The following is a 17,545-nucleotide window of genomic DNA, read 5'->3' on the forward strand; positions in this document are numbered from 1 at the left end:
TTCAGTCTCTTTAGGTGCGCAAATACCCTTGCCCTCTTAATCGGCCCATTCAGCCCTCTCACGTTCCACGTGATCAACCGGGTTGGGGGGCCCTTTACCCCTCTCCCCCCCCCCCATCGTCGACTAGCCATCCCCTTTTTTAAACCAGCTCCTCATCCGGGCCCCACGCACCCGTTTGTCCCCCAGACGGCGCCCTCCCGTCCCGACCATCCCATCCCGTATCAGCTCCCCCTTACCCTCAGCAGCAGCAACCCAGTTAATCCCCCCCCCCGCTAGATTCCCTTCTAGCTTGATTGCTCCCCCATATTGCTTCCGGGAGTCAGCAAACTCTGGCTGACCTCGGCTTCCCCCGTTTACCCTTGGCCTCCCTGCGTGTGAGGCCCCCTTCCTTCCTGCGCCCACTTTTCCCGCCGCAATTTCCATAGCGCGGGAAAAAACCCCGCGCTTCCCTCTCGGCCCCGCCCCTAGTGGCGCAACTCCCTCTCCCCTTCCCCACCGGCGCCCACATTTCTTTGTGTCCCCCCCCTCAGGAGGGGGAGGGGGGGGGGGGAAATTCTCCCGTCTAACATTTTTACAGATAAACCCTCCCCCTCTCCCCCCCCCCCCCCCTTTGCATTTCTTTGCCACCACCTCGCTACTTCTTTCCAAACATTAATTCCTCAAATCTAGTCCAACTTCTCTTCTTGAATAAATGTCCACGCCTCCTCTGCCGTCTCGAAGTAGTGGTGTTTGCCCTGGTATGTAACCCACAGTCTTGCCGGCTGCAGCATTCCAAATTTTACTTTCTTCTTGTGGAGCACCGCCTTGGCCCGATTGAAACTCGCCCTCCTTCTCGCCACCTCCGCACTCCAATCTTGATACACGCGGATCACCGCGTTCTCCCACCTGCTACTCCGTGTCTTCTTAGCCCATCTCAAGACCATCTCCCTGTCCTTGTAGCGGTGGAACCTCACCACTATTGCTCGCGGTGTTTCCCCTGCCTTTGGTCTTCTCGCGAGGACCCGGTATGCTCCCTCCACTTCCAGGGGGCCCGTCGGGGCCTCAGCTCCCATTAAAGTATGGAGCATCGTACTCACATACGCCCCAACATCAGCTCCCTCTGTCCCTTCGGGAAGACCCAAAATCCTTAGATTCTTCCTCCTCGAGCTATTCTCCAGGACTTCCAGCCGTTCCATGCACCTCTTGTGCAGTGCCTCGTGCGTCTCCGTCTTCACCACCAAGCCCTGTATCTCGTCTTCATTTTCGGCTGCCTTTGCCTTCACTCCACGGAGTTCCATCGCCTGGGTCTTTTGCGTCTCCTTCAATCCCTCAATCGCCAGCAACATCGGTGCCAGCACCTCCTTCTTGAGCTCCTCCACACATCGTCGGAGGAACTCCTGCTGTTCCGGGCCCCATACCATCTGGGCTCCCTCTGCCACCATCTTGCTTCTCCCTTCTCTTCTCTGCCGCTGCTCCAGAGGATCCTCCGCAATCTGGCCACTACTATTGCTTCTTTCCATCCACACCTGGGGGGACTCCTTCCTTTGTCGCCTCACACTGGGTTTGGCCGTCAAAAATTTCCGTTGGGGCTCCCGATAAGAGCCCAAAAGTCAGTTGAAACGGGAGGTGCCGAAACGTGCGGCTTAGCTGGTCATCGCCGCAACCGGAAGTCGGGGTTGCATTGTTAATAACGAATGAAGTTAAATCGATAGCAAGAAGCAATATAGGATCAGAAGGCATAGAATCCTCATGGGTAGAGTTGAGGAATTGCAAAGGTAAAAAGACCCTGGTGGGAGTTCTATACAGGCCCCCTAGCAGTAGTCAGGATGTGAGGCAGAAAATAAATCAGGAGATTGAAAAGGCATATAAGAAAGGCAATGTTACAGTAATCATGGGTGACTTCAATATGCAGGTGGATTGGGAAAATCAGGTTGGTAGTGGATCCCAAGAAAATAAATTTGTGGAATGTCTAAGATTTTTTTTTGGAGCAGCTTGTGACAGAGCCGACTAGGGAACAGGCAGTTCGGATTTGCCGATATGTAATGAGGCAGCCTTGATTAGGGAACTTGGTGAAGGAACCCTTAGGGAGCAGAGACCACAATATGATCGAATTTACCCTGCAGTTTGAGAGGAAGAAGCTGGAATCGGATATTACAATTAAATAAGGGTAACTACAAAGACATAAGGGAGGAGCTGGCCAGAGTTGATTAGAAAGGGAGCCTAGCAGGGAAGACAGTGGAACAGCAATAGCAGGCATTGTGGGGGGTTATTCGAGAGGCACAACAGAAATTCATCCCAAGGAGGAGGAAAAATGCTAAGGGGAGGACGAGGCATCCATGGCTTATGACAAGTCGAGGACAACGTAAAAGCAAAAGAAAAAGCATAGAAAGTGACGAGGATTAGTGGGAAGCCAGAGCATTGCGAAGCCGTTAAAAGCGAGTAGAGAACAACTAAAAAAGCAATAAGGGGGAGAAGATGAAATATGAGTGCTAGCTAGTAATGTAAAAGACGATAAAAAGAGTTTCTTTCAATATATAAAAGGTAAGAGAGAGGCAGAAATAGACATTGGACCACTGGAAAATGAGGCTGGAGAAGTAATAATAGGAAACAAAGAAATAACAGAAGAACTGAGTAGTTAGTTTGCATCAATCTTCGCGGTGGAAGACACCAGTGGGATGCCAGAGCTCCAGGAGAACCATGGGGCAGAGGTGAATGTAGTGACCATCACTAAGGAAAAGATTGTGTGGAAACTGAAAGATCTGAAGGTGGATAAATCATCTGGACCAGATGGACTACGCCCCAGGGTTCTGAAGGAGATAGCTGAGGAGATTGTGGAGTCATTGGTGGTGGTCTTTCAGGAATCTCTGGGGGAAGGGAGGGTCCCAGAGGACTGGAAAGTAGCTAATGTAACACCCCTGTTTGAGAAGGGAGGGAGGCAGAAGATGGGAAATTATAGGCCAGCTAGCCTGACTTCGGCCATTGGCAAGATTTTAGAGTCCATCATTAAAGGTGAAATTGCAGAGTACTTGGAAGTGTATGATAAAATAGGACCGAGTCAGCACCGCTTTGTTAAGAAGGGGAGGTCATGTCTGACAAATCCGTTCGAGTTCTTTGAGGAGCTAACAAGGAAGTTGAGACAAAGGAGAACCAGTGGAAGTGATTTATTTTGATTTCCAGAAGGCCTTTAACAAGGTGCCTCGTAGGAGACTGTTAAATAAGTTAAGAGCCCATGGTGTTAAGTGTAAGATCCTGGCATGGATAGAGGATTGGCTGACTAGCAGAAGGCAGAGAGTGAGGATAATGGGGTCTTTTTCAGGCTGGCAGCTGATGACTAGTGGTGTGCCTCAGGGGTCTGCTGGGCCCACAACTTTTCACAATATATATTACTGATCTGGAAGAAGGAACTTAAGGTACTGTTGCTAATTTTGCAGATGATACAAAGATCTGTAGAGGGACAGGTAGTATTGAGAAAGCAGGGGGGCTGCAGAAAGACTTGGACAGGCTAGGAGAGTGGGCGTAGAAGTGGCAGATGGAATACAATGTGGAAAAGTGAGAGGTTATGCACTTTGGAAGGAGGAATGGAGGCATAGACTATTTTCTAAATGGGGAAATGCTTAGGAAATCAGAAGCACAAAGGGACTTGGGAGTCCTTGTTCAAGATTCTCTTAAGGTTAACGTGCAGGTTCAGTCGGCAATTAGGAAGGCAAATGCAATGTTAGCATTCATGTCCGAAAGGGCTGGAATACAAGAGCAGGGATGTACTTCTAAGGCTGTATAAGGCTCTGGTCAGACCCCATTTGGAGTATTGTAGGCAGTTTTGGGCCCCAAATCTAAGGAAGGATGTGCTGGCCTTGGAAAGGGTCCAGAGGAGTTTCACAAGAATGATCCCTGGAATGAAGAATTAGTCTTATGAGGAACGGTTGAGGGGTCTGGGAGTTTAGACGGCTGAGGGGGGATCTTATTGAAACTTACAGGATACTGCCAGGCCTGAATAGAGTGGACGTGAAGAGGATGTTTTCACGAGTAGGAAAAATGAGAACCAGAGGGCAAATCTCAGACTAAAGGGACGATCCTTTAAAACAGCGATGTGGAGGAATTTCTTCAGCCAGAGGGTGGTGAGTCTGTGGAACTCTTTGCCGCAGAAGGCTGTGGGGGCCAAATCACTGAGTGTCCAAAGATAGATAGGTTCTTGATTAATAAGGGGATCAGGGATTATGGGGAAAAGGCAGGAGAATGGGAATGAGAAAAATATCAGCCATGATTGAGTGGCGGAGCAGACTCGATGGGCCGAGTGACCTAATTCTGCTCCTATGTCTTCAGCTCAGGTGGAGAAGAAAAATCACTTGGCCATCTTGAACCCTCAATAACGCTATGCTGTGTGCAGAGAGGTCTTGTCAGATGACCTTCCTTGCCTCCACTCACTTGTCAGGGTTGAACAGAATGACCAGCTTAAATGTTAAATCCCTGTCAGCAGCAAACGTGATTATTCTTTTTCCAGTAAAAAAAAAATAGCCGGGCTAATCTTCCTTGTACAGAAGCATTGGATCTGAAATAATGTGGTGCCTGCCCACACATGAATCCACCTATATTTCCTGACACTCAAGAAATTTCAAGGTGTTAGTCGGCTACTTCATACTCTGAAATCACAGGAGAATGACAGATGATTCTAGACATTGGAGTATTGAACTTGCTTTTTGTAAGATGATTAAGTGTAGATTTCCAGACAGTGTGGCAGAAAATGTAATTTGCAGCTATTAACTAGAAAGGCTTGAAAAGTTTGACTTTCAAATTAACAAAATTTGTTAAAACAACCGTAAAGGATTTTCATAGTAATTCACATGTGATCTGCTGTTTTGAATTAATTTAGCTTTATTATTTGCTGAGGTACATGTGGGATAAATCAGAGCTGATGCTGCATGGACATTTTAAGTCTGAGATTAATTTAACAGCAGTTCAATTTACTTCACAAACCAGTGCTAACATGTAAATTAATGTAAATTTTCTAATTTGTGGAAGATTCATTTTTACCAGTTACTGCTATATTTAATATTTGAATGCTTCTTGATAGGCGTTCACAATTGTGTTAAAGGACTTGCATGCAATTTCCTTCATATTTTAGGCAAAATATTGGAATTCAAATATTAATGAGGTGGAAGGGACAATAATGGACCAAAATGGAAAAGTAGTAAATCGATTGTTTGGGAGATGGCATGAAGGTATATATTCTGGACCACCCCCAACAGCAACCTGCATCTGGAGACCAAGTAAGTGACTTGTATTAGGCAATTTTTAATGTTGAACATTCTTGAGTTTTATTATAAAGCTGTTTAGTGTGTTTTTACAAAGCCATGTTTGACAAATGTAATAATGCCTGTTTATTGAAGAAAGGTAACTTTATGTCTTTGAGAGAAAGGACTTTTAACATTTTGAAGATTTTATTCAGAAGAGCAGACTTCATTGTGTCCTTGGGAGTTTTTGAAAATAACTTAGTCAGGAAACAAAGGTAGTTTTAAATAATTTACATTTACTTGTAGGATATAGCTTCCAATAAGTTTCATTTTGTATTTCTGTATTTGAAAGGGTTAATGACTTCAGTTTGGTTTAGGTGTATGCATGGCAATTAAAGTGAAAACAAACGGGGATTAAAGGAAAATTAGGTTGTTGCTTAGCAACCAGGGGCCACCTAAGTCAGAAAGAAGGAACCTTTTAGTTGTAAGCTAGCGCCAGTAGAAGCTGGACAGGACATAGGAGCTGGAGGAAGCAGACAGGAGGAGGGATTTATGTTGCAAGAAGACTGTTAAATTAAAGGAACAAAGAGCAAGTAGTTGAACATGGTCCTGTTCAGCAGAATTCAAGTAAGAAGCGGAGAAAGTGCTTTGAATTAAAGAGACAGCTACAAGAACCAGGCTTCTCGTCAGCTAAGTGAGAAGCCAAACATCCAATGTAAATCAAAAATTTGGTGACGTCTTCAATCAGCCTGTGAAGCAGTAGTGCTCTGTTAGTATGGCTGGGTACCTGAGTGATTGTGTGGAAGTTTGAATGCATATGGCAGTCCCAAGCAGAGGAATACCTAAAGGAGAGATTGAAATCCTGGATGCGGATTATTGGTGAATGTGTATCCTTCGAGCCTGACATATGGAAACACTCGGGTGGAAGTCCGAGTTCTAGTGATACCAGTTGGCTCACAATGTGCGCGATTTGAGGGGAAATCCACAGAGGTTGTATTGGGTGGCAACTGACACTTAGCTTCAGAGTGTGGTGTGTCTGACCATATGTTTACTGATTGGACTGTGTACTTACTGAGAACATTAGAGCATAAGATCTATTTTGTAACTTGAATTATCCTTAAAAATCAGTGTATATCTGTAACGGTGTAGCTGGGGTGATGGAGTAACGTATTATAGCTAAACAAAAAAAACTTCCAATCAATGTAGCAGGAGATCCGCTCTAAGATGTGACTATCCTGTAGCAACATCAACTAGGATTGTAACACTAGAGAATAGTACCTGTAAGTTCCCCAAGAGATCTGATTTGCATCCCGACTCTTCAATAGAAGGTCCTCCACAAGTATGTTTATATTTTAATGATTTTACACTACGATACTCACACATAAGTTAATCATTGTGTCATGTTCAGTGCAAGCATGAGGATATTACAGACTTTCAGATACTACTTTGTGAACTTGGTCACAAAACCTAACGTGTGACTATGGACATTTAAACTAGGCAGTATTTGATTTTTGTGGCCAATAGAGCATTTCAAGCTATCTGTGAAGTTTAAATATCTCATTGTTTAAGTATGAACCTTTGAGGAATATGGGATCTCCAGACTGTTGGTCTCCGAATGCCATATTGAACAAAGGAGAATATTTGAGCTCAAGTTGGGGCAGAGATGCGAGTGAAAAATTATTGTTGACTGCCATTGTGTTGTAGTGTGGACCCCAGAAGTGCTAAGCCCAGTTATGTGATTAAAACTCACCTTCAGGATTTCCAGCATAAAACAGCCTAAACTAAGCAAAGCCGGCATCTAAAACAACACAAGAGAAACATCGAAGATAGCTGAATCATCAAAGCTGTAAGTCTTCTGATGCAGCCAAAGTACTTTACTGGTATCAGCTTCCAAGAGCATAGGAGAGCCAATCTCCTAGCTATTCATCTACAACAGACTTTGCAACTTCATGAGAATCCTTTGTTTCTAAAAGATCTTCATGCCAACAAAAGTGTCAACTTACACGACATCAGACCTACATTGACAGTTACTGGGTTATCTTCTGTTTTCATAGTTAGGCTTTAAACTTAATCTGTATCTAATCTTTGCGCGTGTGATAGTGTGAAAAGTGATTGAGTGGAATGCATGCTCCTAAATTGCTTTTACACCCATTGGGATGACAATCCATCCTACTGACTGTCTGCAGGTCAAGGAAAGCCCACAATAGGATTGGATTGGATTTGTTTATTGTCATGTGTACCGCCGTACAGTGAAAAGTATTTTTCTGCGAGCAGCTCAACAGATCATTAAGTACAAGGGAAGAAAAGGGGAATAGAACGAGTATAAGTTAAGTAAAAAGTGGATCTGTTGGGGAGAGCTCGCAGAGAGTCGCCTTGCTCTGGCGCCATCTTCTGGACTGATTTCTGGAGATGGTGGGTAACGACCATCTCCAGAAATCATATTAGAATGCAAAAGACCTTCAAGGGGCGGGGGGGGGGGCTGCAGAAATAGGGTAGAGCAGGACCATGCCTGCTCTGAAGGCAAGACAGGACCCCCTACGAGCCAGTGATGATGACTCCAGTCTACAGAGTGGGACATAGATAAGGGAGATTGCTCAGGCATCCAATAAGTCTTTATTTTCTCCATTCTCCAGCTAAAAAGGATGATTCTTCAGAGGATGCACCATCATGACATTCACCTGCACCCACCACCAATGCAGAGACATTCACCTTGGTGGGTGCACATTCTTGAGTCGGTCTGGGATCACAACCTCGCAGACCAATCAACAGCTGGTGGAAAAAGTGACATTTGAGGTCTCTAAAACAGAAACCAAGTCCCTGCTCAATCCTATGCAGATGACGAGCCAGTGGACACAGCTGAAAGGGACATGTTGGAGATGCAGGCATACGCAGGGGTACATCAAGCGGAGATGCCAAAGATCACGTGCACACTGGACCAAAGGCTGAAGATTCTGTCTAATGTGTCTCCAGCGTGCATGCACTTGGCTGCCTCCATGGAAAGGGTGGTGGCCACCTTGGAGACCCAGATCCAGCAGAATACACAGTGGCTGCTGAATATACACTCAGAACCTGCACCCCCATCACTCTAACCATGAGCACAATGCAGAAGTGCTAGGTGACGGGGGGGACGGGGCATCTTTACCTTCCTCCAGGTGCCCCTTCTCAAGGGAGGTGCCATCGGAAACTCCAGGGTCTTCATCCCATGACACCCCAAGCATGCCCTGCTGCTCCACCTCCCCTCTGCCAGTAATCCCATTTAACTCCAGCAAGTCAGCCCGAGGAGGATGAACCGGTGCCCAAGCAGGAGACCCTTAGCAGGCCAGAGCATCTAGGCCTCAGACCACTGGTCAACAGGGCATTTTATTGCTAAGCACTCATGAATGATGTGGCCCTATTTAATCACCATTTATTGTCTCTCTTCATCCACTGTGCAAGGTATAAAAATCTTAAACTGTGTGAGACATCCTTGGCCATCACTGTTGAACACGAGGTCTTGGTGTGAATCTGGCCGCCCAGCAGGTACTGATCTAATTAAGATCCCTCTGAGAAACCTTCTGAACAGCCTCTGCAGTTGCTGTCTCTTGCTGCTCTGGCCATTGCTGTTCCTGGCTCTCCGCCCCTGTGTCTGTTCCTCAGTTGCACCATGGTGAGCAAACCAGCAATGTTGCCTTCGGCCTTCATCATGCATGCCTGAGGTGCTCTGTGAAGATACTGCAGTGACCCATGCAATCATCTCATTGTTTAAAGTTTTCCCTCCTTTTCTGATCAACTCTGCCAATAGGAAAGCCTGTACCTAGCATTGGTCTACCCCTGGCACTGCACCCTCACTCGGACAGAATTGAGCATCTCTCCTAAATCTTCGAGACATTCGAAAGAAACTGTCATTGCTTTCATGGCTACAACACCCGCCTAGTTATCTGCTATTATCAGCTACCTGTACACCTCGAAGTTCCAACCTGACACATTGGAGCCATCCCTCACCTGGTCACTTGGAGCTTCACTTGACTCTCCCACTCTCGCTGGTCCTCCCTCGGTCAGGGGGAGATTAACCTTCAGCTCAATCTTCACTACTCTCCCACACTTTGCTGAAATTATGCTGCAATGAGACCCACGAATAACGGGGGAATGCTGCTGCTGTATTTGAACAGAGAAATGAGAATGAAACTTAGCGTAGTTCTACATCCAGTGAGCTAATGATTATTTGGGTGCCCCTAACTAAGCACAGCAGTAAATCCTGCTTTGGGTCCTGGCTCGAACTGCGGGACTGTGTTGTGATATTGCAACTTAAACAATGGTGTATGTCTCTTTAGCAACAATGTTTTATCACATTCAACTGGTCCCTTGCCACTCACCAAGTTCCCCATCTTCCTTCAAAAGCAACACATTATCCTTCATCTCCCCACCATTTAACTTGTATTACTCGCTCTCCGTTACCCTGGACCATCCAAACCTTCATGGGTTTATTTCTGCTCTCCCCCTAAGGCCTTAACCATCCAAATACAGATGCCCATTCTGAACCTGACCCCTCCCATCCTCTAGGCCAGTGTTTTTCAAACTTTGTTTCCGGGGACTCATTTTTACCAACCAGCCAATCTTCAGAACCCACGTGTGTCGACCTTCGCGACTCACGATTTTCTCTTGCCTTTAATGCGAGATGTGAGCCTGCTTGGTCCTCACGATCTCACTCCAATCAGGTTCACAGGAGGAGAGGGCTATCCATATATTGGATGCAGGATTTCAGCTGGTTCCTTTGTGCTGTCTTCACCTTTGTGAGGTGAGGACTGAAAATCCAACCTTGCACATGTAAGTCGTTGTGAAGGACAAAAGCAACAAAATGCTTGTTTTACTCCGCTCCAGGTACTCCTCGAAGATGGTACTCTGGAATGCTGACAGTTTCATTGACTTGTGCCGTGTTTTTAATATGCTGTCAAAGCTGAGGTGCAGAAGTTCAGTCAGCTTCATTTGGAGCCAGGCTTGCCAGTCCATTGACCGTGTTAGTGGGAGAGGATCTCCAAGAAATCACTCAACGCCTAGGGCTACTGGTCCTCACATGAAACAGTTTATTTTGCCGGCGGGGAGATGACATCTGTTAAAGTCCCAGACCATCTTTCCACCGAACAAAAAAAACATCCATTTTTATATTTTTCAAAACAGCTACACAACCCATTTCGGCTGGACTTTGTCCAATAATACTGATTATAGATTACATACATTAGTTATATATCCAATTAGATTTGACATTATGTAAAGTGGGTTGGTGTCTTACCAGCCCCTAACCTCATGAAGCTAACTGTTTGTCTCCTCCCTGCACCTGAAGACCTTGAGCTGGTGAGGATACTTAATGCTCTTTGTCCTGTGGAGCTGTTATCACTACTGGTGATACTCCCTAGAAACTCCCATGTATGTTTCACATTCAATGCCTTGATATCAATCATTCCTGTCTCCCTGACTAACTCTGCTGCCTGTAATTAAATGATGTTATTTGTATCAGTTTGCAAGTAACCCAGCTAATGATTGTTCTGGAATGTGGCTAGGTCAGCTAAAAGCCATTTTGTGTCTTTTAGTATTGCTAGCTCACCTAACAGCCATTTTGTGTCCTTTCTGATATTAGTAATTCTTAGGTTATAAAATCACAAGCATTGTTTATACACTATCTATTCCCACAAATTGCCTCTTATACAGGCATCTAAGCCAATGGGTACCTTTTGTCTAAAAACCTTCTTTCTAAATCTGTCTTCAACAGACAGTTTCCTTACTAATGCTGTTTTCTTCAATGTGTCGTGGCAATGTGGGGAACATATAATAATTTTGACTTTGCACTCACAATTGCCAAACTTTCAATGACTTTTGGAAAGCTGAGATTTCTTCACAATGCCGAAAGCAATCATCATTCTTCCCTTGCAATTTGAGGTTCAGTTCTTTTAGAATTGAAAAGATGTCTGCAAGATAAGACATAGTTAGCATCCAAGTTTCATCAGAAAACGAATCAGCCAGAGAGGACAACTTCTCGAGGAGGAAAGCGTGGATTTCGTACCTCAGTTCGTAAACTCTGAGCAGCTCCCCTGTTGACTGATCATTACAGTAACTCTTAAAGCGGATGAAGTCCACCGTCATTGGGATTGACTGGTCACTGTTTCGATTCAATGCTTTAATGTAGTCTAAAAGGTCAGCAAAGAACTTATAGCCACCCTTCAGTACACAGAGGGCGACGATGTGATAATTTCCCATGGTTTTCATTATATCCCTTGCCAAACGTTCCTTTCTATCCATGATTAAACAATGAGGAATATATACTCCAGATCATTGTGTAATGTTTATGGATGCAAAACAGATAGAGGTCATGGCCTTATTCATCATCGGTGATCACCACGCAGTCAGCCGCTGCTATGCTGCGATCGCACTTTGACCGTGGGTTCAGGTTCTAACACTCCTGGGCCGCGTGCGCAATGATGAGTGGACACGCATGTGCAGTGCCCCTGCATTTTTTTTAGCTGGCCGCGGTGGTCATTTTCAAAGCCGCTCGCAGCCGGCATTGTTAAAAGCTGGCTGTTGCACATGAATTCCCAAGATTGGGAACGCCAAATGGCTGGCTCCGCGACCCTCCCGACACCCGCCTATGACCCACCCACGGGTCGTGACCCCCACTTTGACAATGCCTTCTCTAGGCCACTGGTTGTCTGTCTTTTATGATACCCAACCATGAAACCCGACAGCATCTAACCATGACCCTGCCGTGGATCCTCCTCCTCCTCCCTTTTACCACCACCGGTACTCTAATCATAACCATCAGGACCAAAACCTTTAGACGCTTCTCTCTGCCACCATCACTGCTCAGATAGATGCTATCCCAACCAGAAACATGACCAACACCTGCTTGAGTGGGTCAACCTGTCTCCCCTACCCCTGCCGGGTGGTCCAACCTCTCCCTCCCCGGGCAGGAAGTCTGATGAGATAAGTCAAGAAGACTGTGCTTTCTGACTTCAAGTTAGTCATTGCTCTCTCTCGCCCTTGCTGCCCTTCCAGAGACAGAATCTGTGACTGAAGGAACAGCAAGGACAGAGGAGAGGGAACCTGTGATTGAAGAAGCTGGAGCACTGATTCTGACCATGGAGGAAACTTTTGAGTTGCAATGAATGATTTGTGACATCTTCTGGAGGCCAACGAGTAGAAGCAGAAAATGAAAGAACAGGAGGGTATTTCCGCCGGTAGCGAGGCCGGAGCAGGCCCCACACAGCTGTCCCTCAGCCTCAGGCCGGACCTGACTGCCATCCACGTCCGCAGCACGAACCACACCTAGGGAACTGGAACATCACTTCTACTGATACTGAGTTACTTTGAGCGAGGTCAGTGAGTGCTGTGTCAGTATGTCCCAGGAGGGAGAGAGATTAAGCAGCAGCAAGTGAATGGGTTTATTTCCTCTCCTCATGCCCACCCCCTTTCCCATCTACAACTCTCCAACTAAGAAATCATGTGAGGTGTGGCATGCGGACAGTCTTCCTTTTCTTTCACAGAACAGTCGTCAAAATGTATAAAACTTGCAAATATTGAATCCTTCCCCTAAATTCGAATTTACCGTCATCGTGTATATATGGAGCGATATACAGAATGTGCTAATGAGGCAGTCACTGAAATGTGTTATTGGCTGCACAGTGCTGTAAATAACTAATGAGATATTTTCCTGTCAAATTAACAATGTTGCACAATGCTGTTCAATTTGTTTGATAGTTACAGTGGGATCACCCATAGGGCGCACACAAACTAATGCTGCATTATATAATTGCTGCTCTTAAGATTAATGACCCATGCTACGTATATATCAGACAATATTTATAACCAGATGCCAATAATGAGAGTTATTATTTTACCAGGACCTTCCTGTGATTGGTAAATCGATTGGTGAATCTTGAAAAGAAGGGAGAAGATAGGGTGAGGTTTGAAGGGTGGCGAGGGTATAAGGGCCTCAGAAACAGGAGAAGCACTGTGGCCAATGGTTTCTTTCCCTAGTCCTGCTGCCCAGTATCTTCAAACTGAGTAACCATGCTACACCTGAAATGCCTTTTACAGATTTTAGAACTAGGTTTGAAAACTGAAATTTGTACTTGCTACATAGTCTACTCTTAATTTAAAGTTGCATATTTCAGATCAATTGATTCAATGTTTTTTAAACACTGAATTCATATTTTTCTGAGTCACATGCCTTAATTTGAATGACTGAATATTTAAAATTTTTAGTTAACATTTATGGTAAATTATCCGGCATAAGGGATTTCTCCCATACAAATCTAAGCCATGCATTCAGCTCTCTGATCTTAGTTTTTAAAATTTTAAAATAAATTTAGAGTACCCAATTGATTTTTTCCAACTAAGGGGCAGTTTAGCGTGGCCAATCCACCTGGCGTGCACACATCTTTGGGTTGTGGGGGCAAAACCCACGCTGACAGTGACCCGGGGCTGGGATCAAGCCTGGGACCTCGGCGCCGTGGGGCGGCGACGCTACTCGCTGCGCCACCGTGCTGCCCAACTCTTTGATCTTAGTTACCAGTTCCAATTTGCTTGTGGCTCCGGTTGTATCCAGCGATGACTACCTCTTGTGGATCTGCTGTTTTAATTTGGCCTCTAGCTGATTGTACTTCTATAGCAGAACTTCTCTTAGTCATACTTATGTCATTGGTACCTTCGTGGACCATGACAACTGGAACCTTTCCCTCCCACTTCCAAGTTCTTCCCCACCCTGAAGTATCCTTAACCCTAGCACTGGGCAGACAAAACCTTCAGGACTCACTGCTTCAGGACCTGAGAGTGTATTGGTCCCCCTAATTATATTATCCCTCGGCATAAGTACATTCCTCTTTGCTCCCTTTTACTTGAAAGGCTCCCTGAACCACAGTGCTATGGTCAGTTTGCTCATTCTCCCTGCAATCTCTGCCCTCATGTACACAGGCTGAAAGAACCTCAAACCTGTTGGACAAGTGCAAGGGTTGCAGCTTCTCCAGTGCTATGTTCTGGATCCCCATACCTGACTCATGCACACCTGGGGCAGCACGGTAGCCTTGTGGATAGCACAATTGCTTCACAGCTCCAGGGTCCCAGGTTCGATTCTGGCTTGGGTCAATGTCTGTGCGGAGTCTGCACATCCTCCCCGTGTGTACGTGGGTTTCCTCCGGGTGCTCCGGTTTCCTCCCACAGTCCAAAGATGTGCGGGTTAGGTGGATTGGCCATGATAAATTGCCCTTAGTGTCCAAAATTGCCCGTGGGGTTACTGGGTTATGGGGATAGGGTGGTGGTGTTGACCTTGGGTAGGGTGCTCTTTCCAAGAACCGGTGCAGACTCGATGGGCTGAATGACCTCCTTCTGCTCTGTAAATTCTATGATAATCATGTTCTCTTGTCCCTGACCGGGGGCGGCACGGTGGCATACTGGTTGGCGCAGTTGCTCCGGGGTCCCGGGTTCGATTCCCGGCTTGGGTCGCTGTCTGTGCGGAGTCTGCACGTTCGCCCGGTGTCTGCGTGGGTTTCCTCCGGGTGCTCCGGTTTCCTCCCACAGTCCAGGGATGTGTAGGTTAGGTGGATTGGCCATTGCCCTTAGTGTCCAAAAAGGTTAACTGGGGATCACTGGGTTACAGGGATAGGGTAGAGACGTAGACTTGAGTAAGGTGCTCTTTGTAAGGCCCGATGCAGACACGATGGGCCAAATGGCCTCCTTCTGCACTGTAAATTCTATGATTCTATTGTGCAAAATTAAAGTGCATGGGATTATGGGAAATGTATTGAGGTAGATGGAAAACTGGTTGGCAGAGAAGAAACAAAGAGTAGGGATTAATGGGTCCTTTTCAAATTGGCAGGCAGTAACTATTGGGGTACCACCGGGATCGGTGCTGGGACCCCAGCTATTCGCAATATATATTAATGATTTGGATGAGAGAACAAAATGTAACATCTCAAGGTTTGAAGATGATACCAAGTTAGGTGGGAGGGTGAATTGTGACGAGGATGCAGGGATCCTACAGCATAGGACATACAGTGCAGAAGGAGGCCATTCGGCCCATCGAGTCTGCACCGAACCACTTATGCCCTCACTTCCACCCTATCCCCGTAACCCAATAACCCCTCTTAACCTTTTTGGACACTAAGGGCAATTTATCATGGCCAATCCACCTAACCTGCACGTCTTTGGACTGTGGGAGGAAACTGGAGCACCCAGAGGAAACCCACGCAGACACTGGGAGAACGTGCAGACTCCGCACAGACAATGACCCAGCAGGAAATCGAACCTGGGGCCCAGGCGTTGTGAAGCCACAGTGCTATCCACTTGTGCTACCGTGCTGCATGATCTGGACAGGTTGGGCGAGTGGGCAAATCAATGGCAGATGCAGTGTAATTTGGCTAAGTGTGAGGTTTTTCACTTTTGAAGCAAAAATAGGAAGGCAGATTACTACCTGAATGGTTGTAAATTGGGAGAGAGGAGTGTGCAACGGGACCTAGGCGACCTGGTGACCCAGTCGCTGAAGGTAAGCATGCAGGTGCAGCAGGCGGTAAAGAAGGCTAATGATCTGTTCCTGTGGAGTTTGTACATTCTCCCCATGTCTGCGTGGGTTCACCCCCACAACCCAAAGATGTGCTGGTTAGGTGGATTGGCCACGCTAAATTGCCCCTTGATTGGAAAAGAAAAATAATTGGCTACTCTAAATTTATAACAAAAAAGAAGGCTGATGATATGTTGGCCTTCATAGCGAGAGGTTTCGAGTGTAGAAGCAGGGAAGTGTTGCTGCAATTATACAGGGCCTTGGTGAGGCCACACCTGGAGTATTGTGTGCAGTTTTGGTCTCCTTTTCTGAGGAAAGATGTTCTTGCTCTCGAGGGAGTGCAGCGAACGTTTACCAGACTGATTCCAGGGATGGCGAGACTGTCTTATGCGGAAAGATTGACTAGGTTGGGATTGTTCTTGCTAGAGTTCAGAAGAATGAGGGGGGATCTCACAGAGACTTATAAAAATTTTAACGGGACTAGACTGGGTAGATGCAGAAAAAATGTTACCAACTGGGGCTGGTTTAGCACAGTGGGCTAAACAGCTGGCTTGAAATGCAGACCAAGGCCAGCAGCGGGGGTTCAATTCCCGTACCAGCCTCCCCAAACGGGCGCCAGAATGTGGCGCCTAGGGGCTTTTCACAGTGACACTAAGCTATTATTATTATTATTATATTATTATCATGACGGGTCACAGTCTGAGGATTCCGGGTAAACCATTTCGGACAGATATAAGGAGATATTTCTTCATACAAAGAGTGGTGAGCCTGTGGAATTCATTATCACAGGAAGTAGTTGATGCTAAAACTTTGAATATATTCAAGAGGTGGCTAGATACAGCACTTGGCGAGAATGGGATCAACGGCTATGGGGAGAAAGTAGGATTAGGCTATTGAGTTGGATGATCAGCCATGATCATGATGAATGGCAGAACATGCTCGAAGGGCCAAAAGGCCTCCTCTTATCTTCTATGTATTATGTATCATGGTTAGATTATCTAATCAGCAACTTTGAGCCCATGAGGTGAATGGAATGAGATGAGAATTTTTATCCACCAGTCAAAATTTGTGCTTGGCACTTACAAAATAGTAATTCAATGGCACTCAAATCACATTGGCCTGCCTAGACTGTCGGGCAACATTGACCTGCATTGGGTCAATGCTTCTGTTTGTTTACTGCAACCATTATCACTCCCTTTGCCTTTTTGTTCCATGACACCTTTGGTATTTTATCCATCTCTCACCCACTAACATATCCTTAACCTTTTATTCCACCTACCTCGTTCGCCCCCCCCCCCCCCCCCCCCCCCCCCCCCCCCAACCTTATCAAGGGCATACACACCATCATATTTAAACCTCTCTTCAGTTCCAAAAAGGTCATGTTTGACTTCAAATGCTATCTCTTGATTCTCTCTCCACAGATGCTGCCGGATCTGCTGCGTTTTTCCATTACTTTGTTTTTATTTCAGATTTTTAACATTGCAGTATTTTACTTTTATTTTGTACTAACCTGATAATGTTTTCTTGTTACTCAATAGGTTTATGCACTGTAATTTTCTTATTTCACCATACCAGCTATCCTTTTCCAACCAGACCCTGTACTGAAAGGTTATAACAGTATGCTTGTATGTCAGAGGTGATTTTGAAAGTCAAGCATTAGCAATTTCGACAAAGAGTCACCCAGACTCGCAATGTTAGCTCCATTCTCTCCCCACAGATGCTCAGACCTGCTGAGATTGCCCAACATTTTCTGTTTTTATTTCAGATTCCAACATCCGCAGTAATTGGCTTTTATATTGAAAACCTCCTCTGTCTT

At 45.8% G+C, this 17,545-nt stretch overlaps 1 protein-coding gene across 9 annotated transcripts in view; it reads left to right on the forward strand.

Moving 5' to 3' along the window:
• osbpl3b (oxysterol binding protein-like 3b) overlaps positions 1-17,545 on the forward strand; it is a 263,221-nt gene that overhangs the window by 212,506 nt on the left and 33,170 nt on the right. For all 9 annotated transcript variants that reach the window (XM_072509457.1, XM_072509455.1, XM_072509461.1 and 6 more), the window contains one exon: positions 5,099-5,243. In XM_072509457.1, the coding sequence (XP_072365558.1) occupies positions 5,099-5,243 (145 nt within the window). The remainder of the gene's footprint in view (positions 1-5,098; positions 5,244-17,545) is intronic.

Source organism: Scyliorhinus torazame, chromosome 6 (genome assembly GCF_047496885.1).
Source record: "Scyliorhinus torazame isolate Kashiwa2021f chromosome 6, sScyTor2.1, whole genome shotgun sequence".
NCBI classification, from domain to species: Eukaryota; Metazoa; Chordata; class Chondrichthyes; order Carcharhiniformes; family Scyliorhinidae; genus Scyliorhinus; species Scyliorhinus torazame.